The sequence below is a fragment of the Nuphar pumila genome, chromosome 10, assembly GCF_984573655.1.
Source record: "Nuphar pumila chromosome 10, dmNupPumi1.hap1.1, whole genome shotgun sequence".
Taxonomy (NCBI): domain Eukaryota; kingdom Viridiplantae; phylum Streptophyta; class Magnoliopsida; order Nymphaeales; family Nymphaeaceae; genus Nuphar; species Nuphar pumila.
The window spans coordinates 36,876,218-36,891,048 of record NC_143258.1 but is presented as its reverse complement, the minus strand read 5'-3'; the positions used below and the strand labels follow the sequence as shown (position 1 = coordinate 36,891,048).

Here is a 14,831-nt window from a genome sequence, read left to right as displayed (position 1 = left end):
ACAATATAATCAACAAACAACATACACCATGACACATTTTCTTGATTTGATTTCGTAAGCTTATCCATCACTATAGCAAATAGGAAAGGGCTTAATGTAGGTCCTTGATGTAACCCAACTGTTATAGGAAAATTGTTTGTCACCCCTTCACAAGTGCGGACATTGGTTACCACTCATTCGTACATATCTTTAATTATACTAATGTACTTGAGAGAAACACCTTTCTTCATTATTGTCCACCAGAGAACATCCCTAGGTACTCTATCACATCCCTTCTCTAAATCAATAAAAACCATATGCAAATCTTTGTTCCTCTCTCTATATCTCTCAATAATTTGTCTAAGAAGATGTATAGCTTCCATAGTTGATCTTCTAGGCATAAAACCAAATTGATTCTCCGATATCATAACAACCTTCCTCAACCTATGCTCAATCACCCTCTCTCAAAGTTTCATAGTATGACTCATGAGTTTTATACCACGATAGTTTGTGCAATCTTGTATGTCACCCTTATTCTTATATAGAGGCACCAAAGTACTATTCCTCCACTCCTTAGGCATCTTATTTGTTCGCCAAATCTTGTTAAAAATATTTGTCAACCATTCTAAACCATTTTCACCCAAGCATTTTCAAGGCTCGATAGGTATACCATTTGGTCCAACTGACTTTCTTGATTTCATTTTCTTTTAAACCTCTGCAATTTCTTTCTTTTGAATCTTGCGCATGAAGTCACAATTCATCTCATGAGAAGGAATGGAGAAGTCTCCAAGATCCTGAGAATGACATTAATATTGCCACTATTTGGAACATTTGGATGCTTGCTAAAGGGCCGAGCTCAATAGATGGTGTCTGAGATAGATGCACATTCTCCATAGGATTCCCATTATTTCATTCATCAATTTTTTTTTCAGAAGTAACTTCTTTAACTTTGTGAGCAACTAAGTAAACATCGCCACTAAAAAATATTAACTCTATATTACCTTCGTTCAAAATATCTATCCATATATCTTGGCTACCTACTTTAGGAGAATAACTATATTGAAGGCTTAATAACACTTTCACATATTCGATTTTACGAGACATCAAAGCCATAAATTATTTAAAGTTATTATTTTTAGAGACCTGTATTGATTTTCAAGTAAGGTGATGAGTACTATAGTAGTGTACTTTAACCCTTTAAGAGGCTATCATTAACTGCCTACACGTATCTAATAAAAATAACATGACCCTTCATACATTCAATTAACATAAATTATTTACAACATCAATATATATATATATATATATATATATATATATATAAAATCCTAAATATAGTAAACCCTAAATGATAAATTCGGTACCAAATATTAAATAAAATATAAGAAAACATACATAAAACATCCACAACAACAACCAAACACATATCCTATAAGGATATTAAATAGTCATATTTACAAAAAAGAGAGTTTGAAATGAAATAAAATAATATGCATAAATATATATATTATTTGTATGGAACTCACATTTCGACCTAACCGGAGAAGTTGATGAGAAAGATACCACAACCTCGTTAGAATTCAGAAAAAAAAATCACAATAAAGGGAGAAAGAAAAGGGTTAGGGGTTCTAGAGGAAAAATGGTTAGGGTTCTTTCCAAAAACAATAGCAAGCATGCGAATATACGAAAGTTCACATGCTAAAAATGTGTGTATGCTAACACATATTTATGGATTTCATTGAAGAGAATTTTATCCAGGGAGATTCACAAGCACTCTTTGTGAATGTAGCACCATATTTACGAAAGTAATACCATATTTACAATCTTCATATAAGAGTGCGAAGATCAGGGACATTCACAAAAATTATATGCAAATTTTATACAGTATTTATAGATCTCCTTAAGGAACATTTACTTAAAGAAGATTCACATGGTATCTTGCGAATGTTGTACTATATATGTGAAGGTAGTGCCTTATTTACGAAGGTAAAAAATATTCACAAACATTATGCAAATGTTGTCACACATTTACAGAGCTCCTTGATTATTAGTTACTTAAAGAAGCTTTGTATGGTAGCTATAATGTCGTCTATATATGTGAATTTCATACAGTATTTGCAAAGGTGCGCAGTTTTCAGTTATAGAAGATTTGCCAATTTGGTTATGCAAAGTTTGTGAAGTCCATAAAATCATCGTACTAGTACTTTTTAGTGGTAGATTGCAAGATCGGGACAACATAGTTATATATTGTGCGAACACATGTGAACGGTAAAAAAGTTCTAAAAAAGTCAGACATTTGCAAATTTGGACATGGGGCGGATTTTAAAAATTGTGAGGCATTTTGAGAAACGTGTCATTTTGCCATATTGTATAGTTCTTTTTCGGAAAAAAACCCCTCTTTTCTCTCCTTTTCAAATTGTCATTAGGAAGGCACAAAGGATGCATTTGCATTGATTGCATTGGAAACACGAGATTGATTTTTAAAATCGTGGTTATATTTGTCACTATGATTAGCTTTAAGACTAGGATTTAGGATTTAGAATTTACGAATAGAATACATATAAGACACTTGGGTGGGGTCGGGTCGGTACCCTTCAAAAAAGCTGGATCAGGTTAGGTACCTGGCAAAAATCATAACCCAAACCCAGCTCACATATTTGCATGGGTACCGAATGGACCCGTGTCATTTCGGCAAAGGGCCGATCCGATCTGAATCGCCCAATTTGGGCTGATTCAAATAGATTTGAACAACCCTTGGAAGAAGAATACTTAAAGCACTTTTTGCTAGGGTTTTAAATGAGTCAGATACGGGTCGGCTCAGGGTTAACCTAAAGATGGATCCAACTTTCAATGAGTGGGTCTGGTTCTGGATCTGTCTTGGAACACATGGCAGAAGCCCTCGGCCTCTGATTCTGTGTGTGTGGAAAACTGGTCAACTCACTTTTATGTGAAATAGACATGTCGGGTTGGGTTAGACCCATTTCTGACGCAGCTCTGGACCTGCTTATTTATCTGATTCTAACCCACACCATCGGAAAACCCAACGCGATCTGTGTTAGCTGAATTCACCCCTGATTTGGATATAGATTCTTCAGTTCTAATAATATGGGTCGGATCCAGTTTGAATCTGGGTCAGAGCTGCAACACGTTGGTACCCCTACCTTTTCAAACTTGTACTTCCAATGCACAAATTTTTTTTTAACAGGTTTGGCTTAACAACGTGCGACTGTGCTGGAGACTTGAGCTCAACCCCAATATTCTCGAGCCTAATAATCAGTCAATTGAGCCAAATCTTAGAATTGATTATGGAACATTTACGTTTAGGCACCCAACATATGGAAAAATTAAGTTTAACAGCCTGAGATATCAAAATTTTGATGTAGGAGCCTAACGTTTAAAAAAAAATGCTAAAATAACCGCCTCTGTTAGCTTCCATCCAGCTAACCATAGTTAAATATTAAGCCTTCCTAGTAACAAATTTTAACTTAAAAATCTCGTTATAAGTTTTCTGAGATTTTTCCTAAAAACATTTTTTTTTATTTAACGCAAGACTTTCCTTGGTTGAAAAAATCGCCATAACGAGATTTGCGACCATGGTTGGAAGAAATCAAGAGTAGCACATGGTTCCTAGCCAAAGTCTTGAAATGATGATTTATGCAATGTTAAATGCAGCCAAGTTCATGAACTCCAACGCTTTGCTGGTCAAAGTTCAAGTGATACCAAACATGCAGGAAGCAGATCAGGTCATGCTGAACATGAACGTTTTTGCTCATGCCGACATCGTGGCCATCCGATTTGCATTTTAAAAAGCTAAAAAGTCTGCCACGATGTCGGCATGAGCAAAAACTCTCATGTTCAGCATGACCTGATCTGCTTCTAAACATGCATTGGTCGCAACTTTGGCACTGAACTATCAGTATCAGTACAGTAACTGAGCCTGTTGTAGTCACTCTCAAAGTCACCATGTGACAACTAAAGCTTAAGGCTCTGTTTGGGAGCCAGTGTTGGGAGGGATACCAGAGGGGCGTCAACATCCACGGATTTTAATGTGAACGTCTCTCCCAATTCCCATCTCAGATCCTCATCCCAAATCGGTGACACCAAATGAAGGAGGCCGACGGGATTTCGGATTTCATGAATCCAGGTCGGCTGCTTACAACTCAGGCTCCCAAACAGAGCCTAATATATGTTAATAATTTCCTTATCGTTAATAACTGAACCGTTGTTTATATGGTCCACTTGCGGATAACTGCAAGGAAATGCATATATTCCAGCAAACAGCCACTATTAAAGCATTTGAAATATACTGTAGATTTTACTTTGAGGGTCTTTATATGAAAAAGAACACAAAAAATATGCACAATTAAGAGCTTAAATCCTGCAACATAATCTTCAGGTGAATATATTTTTTCTCCAACAGATTTTTCATGTCATTTCCCTTATTTATACTGCGATGTTGCCCTGAATCTGCATTCGGCCGCAAGAGCATGTACAAAAAAATACGTAAAAAAAACTGCCTTCACTTATTCACAATTAAATTTCATGAAGTTTTACATGGATAAGAATGCAAAAACTATACACCAAAATCTTATAGGAACTGGTTGCCATCCATTGTCCCTTTTTTAATAACTGTAGTCACAAGCTGTTGGCTGCTGCTCACCCCTAGATCATTTGCTAGCTTTGTACATAACTGCACATGTTGAATATTTGTTTGTTAGAATTTCCTTTTTTCCCTGGTTTTATGGAAAAAGTATTAAATAACAACACTTTTGCTCTCCCAAACTCATGATTTGATGCTGAAAATGAGTGTTTTCTGGAAAAAATGGCTAAATAACCGTCTTTTATGGTGAACACCATTTCCAGCAATATCTATGCCCGAATCTTGCACCTGGTAGCAAAAAACATCGGCTTTGAAGCCTAATGTCTCCAATGAGCTTCTAAAATCTAAACTGACCAGCTGTAAAGGACCCTATGGGCAGCTGCTTGTGAGATTGGGGAATTGGGCTAAAGAGGCCTGAGAGTGTGATTCCTTGATAAAGTGATCCTCAGGGTCAGATACATGAAGAATCACTTTCTCAGGCTTTTGGCAGTCGGCTTTCTCAGATGGGACTCAGAATCTCATGTTTGCATTGCCTGAGAAAGTGGCCATGGGTGTTGCACTCACAACTTAAGATGTAAAGTTACCACTTTCTCAGGTTTGCAATCGTACCCTCAAAGTTTCATGAATTCAGACACCACCAAATTTCACAAATTTGGCAGGCAGTTCTTAGACCATTTGATCATGGTCTGCACTGACAACATTCTCCATCTACCAAAGAGGTTCAGGTGGAATAATCAAGGGTATGGTAAGAATTCACTAAATTTCCCCATCAAAACTATCAAGAGGAAGAAAAAAATTGCCTGTCTATACAGTGTCGAGTCACCATATGATTTCCTCATTTCCACCACAAATAATGATGGGCTTAGCTCAAAAACCTATTACATGAGAGGGGTAATAAGTACATCATCAAAGAGGCATAAAAAAAGGAACAAATAGTGACCAATAATTATGAAGTTAATACATGCCAATCAAGTAGTCATGAAAGAGAGTAATATTCTCAAACGGAGAGAAATTACCTCTATCGCTACTGAGAGGGAACGAGGGCTCTTCACATCCTTGCCTGCCTGCATAACCTTTAACTGGAATATGCCAGCAATTTCAAAGGTTTTAGTACAATATTAATACTTGAGTTACACTTCTTGTGATCATATGCCTGCTGAGAACTCTTACCATAGCAGGGAAAAACAGTGAAACTCATAAGTCCAGCAATATGAGTGTTTTGAAGATCCAGTTTTACCTTGCCATTCTTTTTCAAGACACGGAATCCCGTTTGGGTGACAATGTCCTCAATCTTCTCAAGCAAATCTTTTGCTGAATAATTTGATGTGAATCTGATTTTCCTTTCTGAGGCATCCTGTAATTATTAAAAAAAAAAAAGACTTCCATATGAGAGTGCTTGTCTTGAAGAATGCAAAAGTGGAGAAAGAGGAAAATAAAATAAATGCAAACAACTTGTGCTTAGGCCATTGTTTCTGACTACTGCCAGGACATACAGGAGAACCAGACAGAGATAGTAGTAAGCACTTCGATGAAACTGATAAAATTTTACTTTCAACTGGCTTAGGACCAAGTCGCTAAAGAACCAAAAATAAACCTAGATTTCTTATGCTTAAGCAAAATTAGCAAAGCATGCGGTCCAGAACTGCATATACAAGCAAGAGTCTATGCTGAACTCAATAACCTAAGAAGCATCGAAGACCAAAGAAACCACCTAAACAAAATTAACTTATCTACAGAAAGTTAGAAACATATATTAAATTTGAAAAAAATTGATAAACTGTTGGAATGTTTAGGCCAAAATTTTTCTTCCATGTTTTTTTGCTAAGAAAATACATCAGAATTTTATGTTAAGAACCAAATTAAAGGCAGTTTCACTATTTCCTAGCTCCTTTTGGGGAAATTCCTTGAATCAATGGTGTTTTGCAAATATGTTCCACACCATACTGTTATTATTGAAAATGAGAAAATAAAAATCTTGAAAGATTACCTCTTTCTCAAAAAAACCAGAGAGATCCAGGCTGCTTGACATTCCAATCAGCGCAAAAGCATTGATCGAGGTGGGAGCATTCTCACTGATCTCTTTCTCAGTCTGTCCATCAAAAGAACAATCAGATAGAGTGGGAAAATGAATGGAGTAAAGGAGCAAATAGAGAAACACTTACTTCAGAAAATGAGAAAGTTTCATCCAAGTTGTGATTGTCTAAGCAGCCATCATCATCTTCATCTTCCTCAGAAGTTGCAGGAATGTACCCTTGTTTAAACCACTTGTCTTCCTTAATCTCAGCTGTGGTTATCCTTGTCTTGGGATTAGGATCTAGGATTCTCCAGATCATGTTTTGGGCACCAGGAGAAAGCCATTTGGGGATCAGAACATCACCCTTGAAAATCTGAAACAGTTTAACTGGAAATCAGTAAAAATTAGTTTCAAAAAGTACATCCACTCAAAGGAAGCCTAGCAATGGATTAGTCCTTAGTTTCAAAGATTTCTTCAATGAGAAATATAAGCTATGAAAAAGTGAACCATTTTATTTTTCTAGTTCTAGTAATGTGAAGGCCACATGAAAATCAAATGATATACACATATAACAAACAATTATGCTATGGTGTTTTAAAATCCAAATCATGCCATGCATTTCTTCATTTTTTTGGACAATAAGCCGGGAATCTCAGACTTCATGAATTAATCTTCAATTCAAAGGAAGAAAAAACCAAATGTTGCCAGACTAGAAAGCGAAAGCGGGAAAGGATACAGGAAGCGGAAGCCAGAAACAATGCATTTTAAAATGTATAGGAAGCGGAAAGCGTGGAATAAAAGAAAGAATATAAGAATTGAATGGGAATCAAAATGGAACACAAATAAAAACTAAAATGCAAGTGACTATTCTTAAATTTTATGATTTTTTAGTGTAAGAATTAAATTTTTAACAAAATCTAAAAAAGATGGTTGCCAATTTAGAGAAAGCACATGGAAGTGAGTGAGAAGCGTGAGAGAAAACATATAAACAACATGAAAAGTAGAGTCAAAAAACATATAAGAAGAATAGATGTAGCATGGGAGAATCGAGATTCCCATCAAGTTTCGGAAGCTAGGAGTATTGAGCTTCCAAAGAGTTTCCAGGAAGTGGGCTTCCTACTTATCTAAGAATCTTCCGGTAACTTTGTATAAAACATATCTTGCAAAAGTTGAAGGTTAATCTTCATTACCTTCTGATAAAGAACTGCAATATTTCGATCATCAAATGGGAGGGAGGAAATGAGGACAACATATAGGATCACGCCACAAGACCAGATATCTGCAGTGGCACCATCATATCCTCTGTTTGCAAGAACCTATGTCCACCAAAAAAACAAAATCAGAAGACTTATATTACAACATGTATGTTTAAACAAGATACAAGCAAGAGTATAAAAGATGAGAGAACTTGTACTCTATCTTAAGTTCGAAAAATCTCACCCCATATTGGACGGCCAAAAAATATTTTTCAAAGTTTGAACAGTTTATATAGAAATGTGGAGAAAAATTGATGAATAGAGACCACAAAGAAACTATATGATCAATCAAGAATTGAATTGAATACCACACTGACCTCGGGCGCCACATAGTTGGGACTTCCACAGGTTGTGTGCAGCAAGCCATCACCCTGAATAAGACAGTAAATCACAATGAATTCTAGAGAGAAATAAAACAGGAGAGAGAGAGAGATTTGCACATACCCTTAATTGTTGGGGCAAAGCGCTTAGACCAAAATCAGAGATTTTGATGTTACCATTTGCATCAACCAGAACATTCTCAAGCTGGTAAAAAGGATTACACTACCAAGCGTTAGCAGTCATTCCAACAAAATTATGAAGGATCATATGCATCAGGGGTTCACAGGCAGAAACTAGACAAAAAATGTGCAGACACACACGGATGCCACATCAAGTGGGGCATCATGGTAACTAACCATTAAAGCCTGTAAAAAGTAAAAAGCAGGATTTACCTTTAGATCCCTATGAAAAACCCCTTTGTCATGGCAATAGCTCACCGCATCAATGAGCTGTTGGAAAAGTTTCAGGCCTTCTCTTTCCTTTAGCCTCCCGTTCATTGCCTGTTTAGTGAAAAATGTGATGAGAACTCAGCAAATGTGATGACTCATTCTAAGAAAAACCATACAGTACTGTGCAATCTAAAAGATTCCTCATCCGTAATCTAACAAATCATAAGGCCTTTTGTAAATCAATGGAGTCTTAAAAATTTTCAAATCTGTGACAGATGGAAAAGTAAGAATAGTGACGCTTACAATTTTATCGAACAATTCGCCGCCCGTGACATGTTCAAAGACCATGTATATCTTCGTTTTGCTGGCCAACACCTGCAGTACAAAACAAATTGAAAAGTGGTGCATAGAGTCGCATTGGCATAAATCTGAGTACGTTTTCTTTGCTCTCTCTCTCTCTCTCTCATAAAACTTACAATCACAAAAGCGTTCCTTTTAGCACAAGCACTGTTACTACGAGCTATAAGCCAAAGACAATAAATAGAGACAAATAAATCTCTTAATTTGAGGGTGAAATGACAAGATTAAGAGTTAACCGAAGACCAAACGCAGGAATGAAAAAGGTAGTTGAATCCAGAAACTCGCCAAAAGAAGAAGAAAGAAGGATACAATTTAAAAAGTCAATGGTTGATTTTGATTGGGAAGCAGGTAACCCAAAACTCAATATGCATGCAATCCCAAACAGCCAGGAAAAAAACATTCACCATAATCAAACCGAGCAAACACTGGTTAAATTAGCACAGAAGTTATCTCACCTCGTACAATCTGACCACATTAGGATGCTTCAACAGCTTCAAGGTCCCGATTTCTCTCTTTATCTGCATCACCAACAATCAAAATTTAAAAGTAGTCGAGCACGAAAGCCACTCCAAACCCAAAATTTGCAGAAAAAAAAGAAACGCACATAAAAAATAGACAAAAAAACACCAACAATCTCAAATGGTAAAAAATTCCGATCCCAAAGCCCCAAAATCTTCAAAAACCCACCAAAAAAGATACACAGATACAATAACACCCAACCAACCAACAAGACTTAGAAAAAATAACCACCCATCCATCTCCCCACGAAGAGAACGAACCAACAAAAAGAAGACTCCCCACCAAAGAAAGAAAGGAGGCCGAACCCGTTCGTCTATGTTGAGCTGCAAGACCTTCTGTTTCTCGAGAATCTTAACTGCGAAGCCCTTCCCCGACTCGACATTCATGGCGTACTTCACCTTCCCGAAATTGCCTTCACCGAGAGTCCTCCCGAACTCATACTTGCCCACTCTCATTCCCCTTTCCCCCCTCCCCTCCAACCGCAACACCAACCAGAGTCTCTCACGCCCTGCCTCCTCACCAGAGAAGCGCGTTCAATCAACACACATACAAGATGGTGGCTGCACCAGACGACCACGCAGCAACAGCAGCAGGAACGACAGAAGGGCCAACCCTCCGAAACCGTAATATATATGACAGAGAACCAAACTGCAGAGCAATCAGACGTGCAACAGAGGAAGGGAACTGGTCATTGTGACCCATTCCCTTCTGATGTTTCCTTGAGAGCTGCGGGTACACGGAGACGCAAGTCACGCAACCGCAATAAATTACTCGTTCAAATCATGTGGGTTTGAAACCGATGGCCATTTATCATGTGAATCGTGAAATTTCGATTCTCCTTTGTGGTCGGAGAAAATCTAGAAAAAAGTCGGGATTTTCGGTGGCATAGAAGGTGGACCTTTCATTGAGGGCGCCAATCAAATGTGAAATTAGTCAGTTGTGCACATGGACATGATGATTAAAAAACAAAAAAAAAAGTAAAAAAACGGCAAAATATAGGCAGCCAAGAAACTCGCGAGAAGTAGAAATTTTATAAAAAAAATCATATTTTTTCTGCAAAATTGACAACAAGAAAAAAATTTATAAAGAAATACAAATAAAATATTAAAAATACAGAATGCACTGTTTTTTTATGATAAATAGCTGATAAAAACATGAATATCCCATTTTATATATGATATTTATGTTTCTATAAAAAAATCCTGATATATATCGCAAGAAATTAAAATTTAAAACTTTCAGGTAATTTCTCGCTATATTTTCACTAGTTTTTCATAAATCATGTGATATTTGTCACACTGCACATGGATGACAAGTTGAGCCTTGAATGGATCGATTTGTTATGGTATCTTGAATTCATGACTCGCTCCCATACGTGATTTCATCTGTCAAAATTTTGAAGATTGTTAAACGGAAATTCATGAGATTTGTGGTGGTAGCGAAGGGCCTGAACTAGGTTCATCTACTTTTGTTATTTTTCATATACCATTTTAGAGTTTTTCTTTTTCTATGAAAATGAACTGCCTCTTATATTTTTTGTGGATGAACTTTTAACCACTAGATAACCAAGCAAGCCTCATTGCTTAATCCGCGTGTGTGGTAATTGAAAATATCAAGAATTTTTTTTGTTTCTTGGATAACCATTTACTGCTCCTGTTGGATTATAGAATTTATTCTTAGCCGGTGCACAATGCTTTGATTTGGAGAAGTTTGCATATTGTCTCCCTTCTCGCATTACAAGGATGAGGGTCAACAACGGCGACTCTTTAACAACGTGACAAAATCTCACAACTATTGATCAAGCAATAATAATGATATTTGTGTTCCCGCTAATTGATAGGTAATAACGATGACATAAATATCACGTTGTTATTACTCTACTATGGCCATGAATCTCACCATTACTTCATCAGTAACGGCGAGCTGAACCGGGCCACAAATGCCTTGCCCCTAATATAACTCTCAGCGTTAAAAACATATCTATAACGATGACATCTGGATGTCGCCTTTAAATATATGTTTATAACGGTAAGATTATCTTGCCATTAAATATTGTCGTTAAAACACTTTGATGGTTATATTTAATGGCTAAAAGTTTTCGTTGTTATATATCAATAACAGCGAGCTCCAGATCTCGCCGGTATGGGTTTTACTCTATACCAGCGACAATTTATGTTGTCATTAAATATATGTTTATAAAAATGAGATTATATGGTCGTTGAATCTTGTTGCTATAGGGTTTACTTGATAATGATGACATAATTATGTTTGTTATAGAGTAAAACGACAACAATTATGTCGTTGTTATAGTCTTTTTAAAAAGGGCCCAATGATGGAGTTTCATTTTTCTCACTTTTTTCTCTCACTGTCTCTCTCTCTTTCTCTGTGATCTTGCTGAAGCAACGTTGGACCAAGGCTGGACTGTCGGTCGCCTCAATCATTTTCTTCTTCTCTCTCCCATTGTTGGATGGGTATACATATCTCTCTCTTTATCTCTCACACTCTCAATCTCAATCTCTTTTATCTCTCACTCTCACTCTCACTCTCACTCTCACTCTCACTGAGGAAGGTTTTCAAAGTGAGTTTTGGGCAAAAAAAACCCCATAGCCGACTACACATTGGACTTTTTGAATTTAATGTTAATATTTTTTAACCTCTTGAGGTACACTGGAATAGACTTTTGGTAAGGTCTTGATTTGCCTTCTTCCAAAAAAGGCATTGGAACTCCACGTAGTTGAATGTGGAATGGGGAAACACCTGATTTGCTAGAGCCTTTGTGGGCTAGTTGATTGACTAGCTTGCTTAAGAGAGGGAGAGAGTGAGAGTATCATAATCTTATATTTTTTATCTATGTACTGTTAACAAACACTCTCAGTCATCATTTTTTATCCTCAAGCACCTTTTTTTGAGATAATATTTTGATCACACCTAAATTTTGGAGAATCAGGCTATTATTTTGAGTTTTGAGAAAAGTATCTAAAACTAGCTCCTCTTCTATTACTTGAATGTTATTATGGATGTTATTGTTTTTCTTTGATTAGATTATGGCTTTTTGATCTATTTAAACATTGAAAGTTTCCTCTTATTGATTGCATTTTTAAGATTTAGGTAATTGTTTTGAGTTTTATTATGTTAATGTGCTTTAACCATAGTATCATGCTGATGTTTGTGTTCTTTTTCTTTCATATATATAGAAAGTTGTTTTGATGGGTGTTGCCTATATCTAGGGATCCTGGTTTCCATAGCCTTGCCTGCTGCATTCAACTACATGAGTCAACATCAACATCAGCATCAGCTGGATGCCATTTTTAAGGTGACTCAGCTAAACCCACTTAACTTGGGATGTTGCATTGTAGAGGATAATGTAATATTCAGATTACTGCAGTGGTCTAGATAAATTCGTGTGTGACTGATTAGCTGGCCCACTTTTAGTTTATAATCCCTTGCCTTTTGAAATTTGTATAGAATTGCCTTTTGAAACTTGTGCTAGAGTTATCCATCTCGTAACCCATATGAAGACTTTTATGAGACTGGTGAGGGTGCCTCTCATCGAACCAAGCTTTTAAATACGAGGTCATTGGGATTCGTCTTTTAATAGACTCATCTGTACTAGAATTATCCATCTCATAACCTGCATGGGAGACTTTACAAGATCAATGATGATACCAACGTGAGGTAGACTCAATGAACATTGAAACTTTTCTCCTTTTTTGGTAGACTATAGGCTCATCAGAGATGTTAGTATAGGTCCTTTCTTCAGTATCCTCGTCGAATAAAATGTTTGACATCATATAGGGTGGCATCCCATACGTGTGATTCTCTAGAGGTGGTTTTTTGGGGATGGATTGAATTTAGACTTTTTCAATTTTAGATCAGGTATTCATTATAGTATAGTGGTTCCTCTGGATAAGTTTCTTATTTCCTAAGTTTTTTTTTTTCTTCATATAGTATAGTGCTAAATATGTTTGATCTAATATATTCTCAATTTGTTGTTTACAGACTGAAATAGATGGATAGGAACCGACTATGAGTGTGTTCTATAAATTAGTAAATCATCTTCGTACAACCAGAAGCATTATATGAGGGTATGTTTCTTATTTCCTAAGTTTTTTTTTTAAAGTATAGTGTTAAATATATTTTATCTAATACATTCTTAATTTATTGTTTGCAGGCTAATTTATATGAATATTAAAAGTGTATATGTTTATTGCAGACTTGGAGAGGATGTAAGGAGTGTAAGGGGTTTGTATTTGAAGTATGTTTATTGTAGGCTTAGAGAGGATGTAGTGGGTTTGTATTTTTTAAGTATATGTATATTTTTTGAACTGTATTTGAAGTTTTTGTTGAATATATGTTTGAAGTGAATGTTTGACGATGTAATGGGTTTGTATTTGAAGTATGTTTGTTGTAGGCTTGGAGATGATGTAAGGGGTGAGGGTTTATATTTTTGAAGTGTATTTGATGTTTTTGTTGAATGTATGTCAATAGTTTGAAGTGTGTTGAATGTTTGAGGATGTATATTTAAAGTGAATGTTTGAGGATCTATGTTTGAAGTTGAATGTTTGAAATCAAGTGTTTGAAGTGTATTTGAAGTTTTTGTTCAATATATGTTTCAATTAAATGTAAAAAAAATGTTTGTTAAAACTAATTTTAATTTTACAAGTTTAGAAATATCTGAGCATTAACTCATTGTTATAGGCTATAACGGTGACACCAGAATGTCGCTATCACAAGTTATCTCGCCGTTAAAATAACCTCGCCATTATAGGCTGCCAATTACCGTGACCATTCTCGTTGGTATTGGGTCACCTATAACGACGATTTATAAATATCATCGTTATTGGTCAACAAAGGTCATTTCTTAATGATGAATTATCAACGAGAAATATTGCCGTTATAGGCCAATAGCGGTGAGGAATAAAATAATAGTAGCAAAAAAAATTGCCGCTATTGACCCTCATCCTTGCAGTATCATCTACTTTGAAGTGTAGTTTTTATTTTATTTCTTTCAATGTGATGTATATGTTGCTTGAATTTGTAATGTGTGCAGGTTGAATAAGCAAGAAGGCTTGCTTGGTTATCTAGTTAAAATGTTCAGCCATACAATGCATAATAATCATTATATATATTGAGAATTAAGAAACGATGCCATGCAAGTTCTCTTCAGGCAATCAAGAAAAAGAACTCTGGACACTAACAGGAGTGAACAGTGATTGTCTATACATTATACACCAATTGAAAAAGAAAAAAAAAATGACAAGGTGAACGGCAAGTATCTATTGTTAGGGAATAACCCTTCAACCTCCGATGGATTGAAGAAATAAGCATAGAAAAAGCAAAAAAGAAAAAACAGTCATACACAAAATCAAGGATTTTACCTGGTTCTGCAAAAA

The 14,831-nt window shown here is 36.0% G+C and overlaps 1 protein-coding gene across 2 annotated transcripts; it reads right to left on the bottom strand.

Annotated features, from left to right (window-relative positions):
* Positions 1–4,247: 4,247 nt before the first annotated feature.
* On the bottom strand, positions 4,248–10,122 carry LOC149826669 (CBL-interacting protein kinase 1-like). 2 transcript variants are annotated; one of them, XM_090020095.1, is made up of 13 exons: positions 9,744–10,122; positions 9,375–9,437; positions 8,863–8,934; positions 8,563–8,670; positions 8,294–8,374; positions 8,167–8,220; positions 7,784–7,909; positions 6,742–6,966; positions 6,567–6,668; positions 5,817–5,933; positions 5,596–5,658; positions 5,380–5,454; positions 4,248–4,669 (listed from the first exon to the last, which is right to left on the bottom strand). In XM_090020095.1, exons 1-13 carry the CDS (start codon positions 9,891–9,893, stop codon positions 4,568–4,570), a joined length of 1,338 nt encoding a protein of 445 aa, XP_089876221.1. In that variant the 5' UTR covers positions 9,894–10,122; the 3' UTR covers positions 4,248–4,567. The 2 variants fall into 2 exon arrangements, 1 of the variants encoding a protein (XP_089876221.1); XR_016435097.1 differs by lacking the exon at positions 9,744–10,122 and adding an exon at positions 9,699–9,718 and having other exon boundaries at positions 4,596–4,669; positions 5,750–5,933.
* Positions 10,123–14,831: the final 4,709 nt, after the last annotated feature.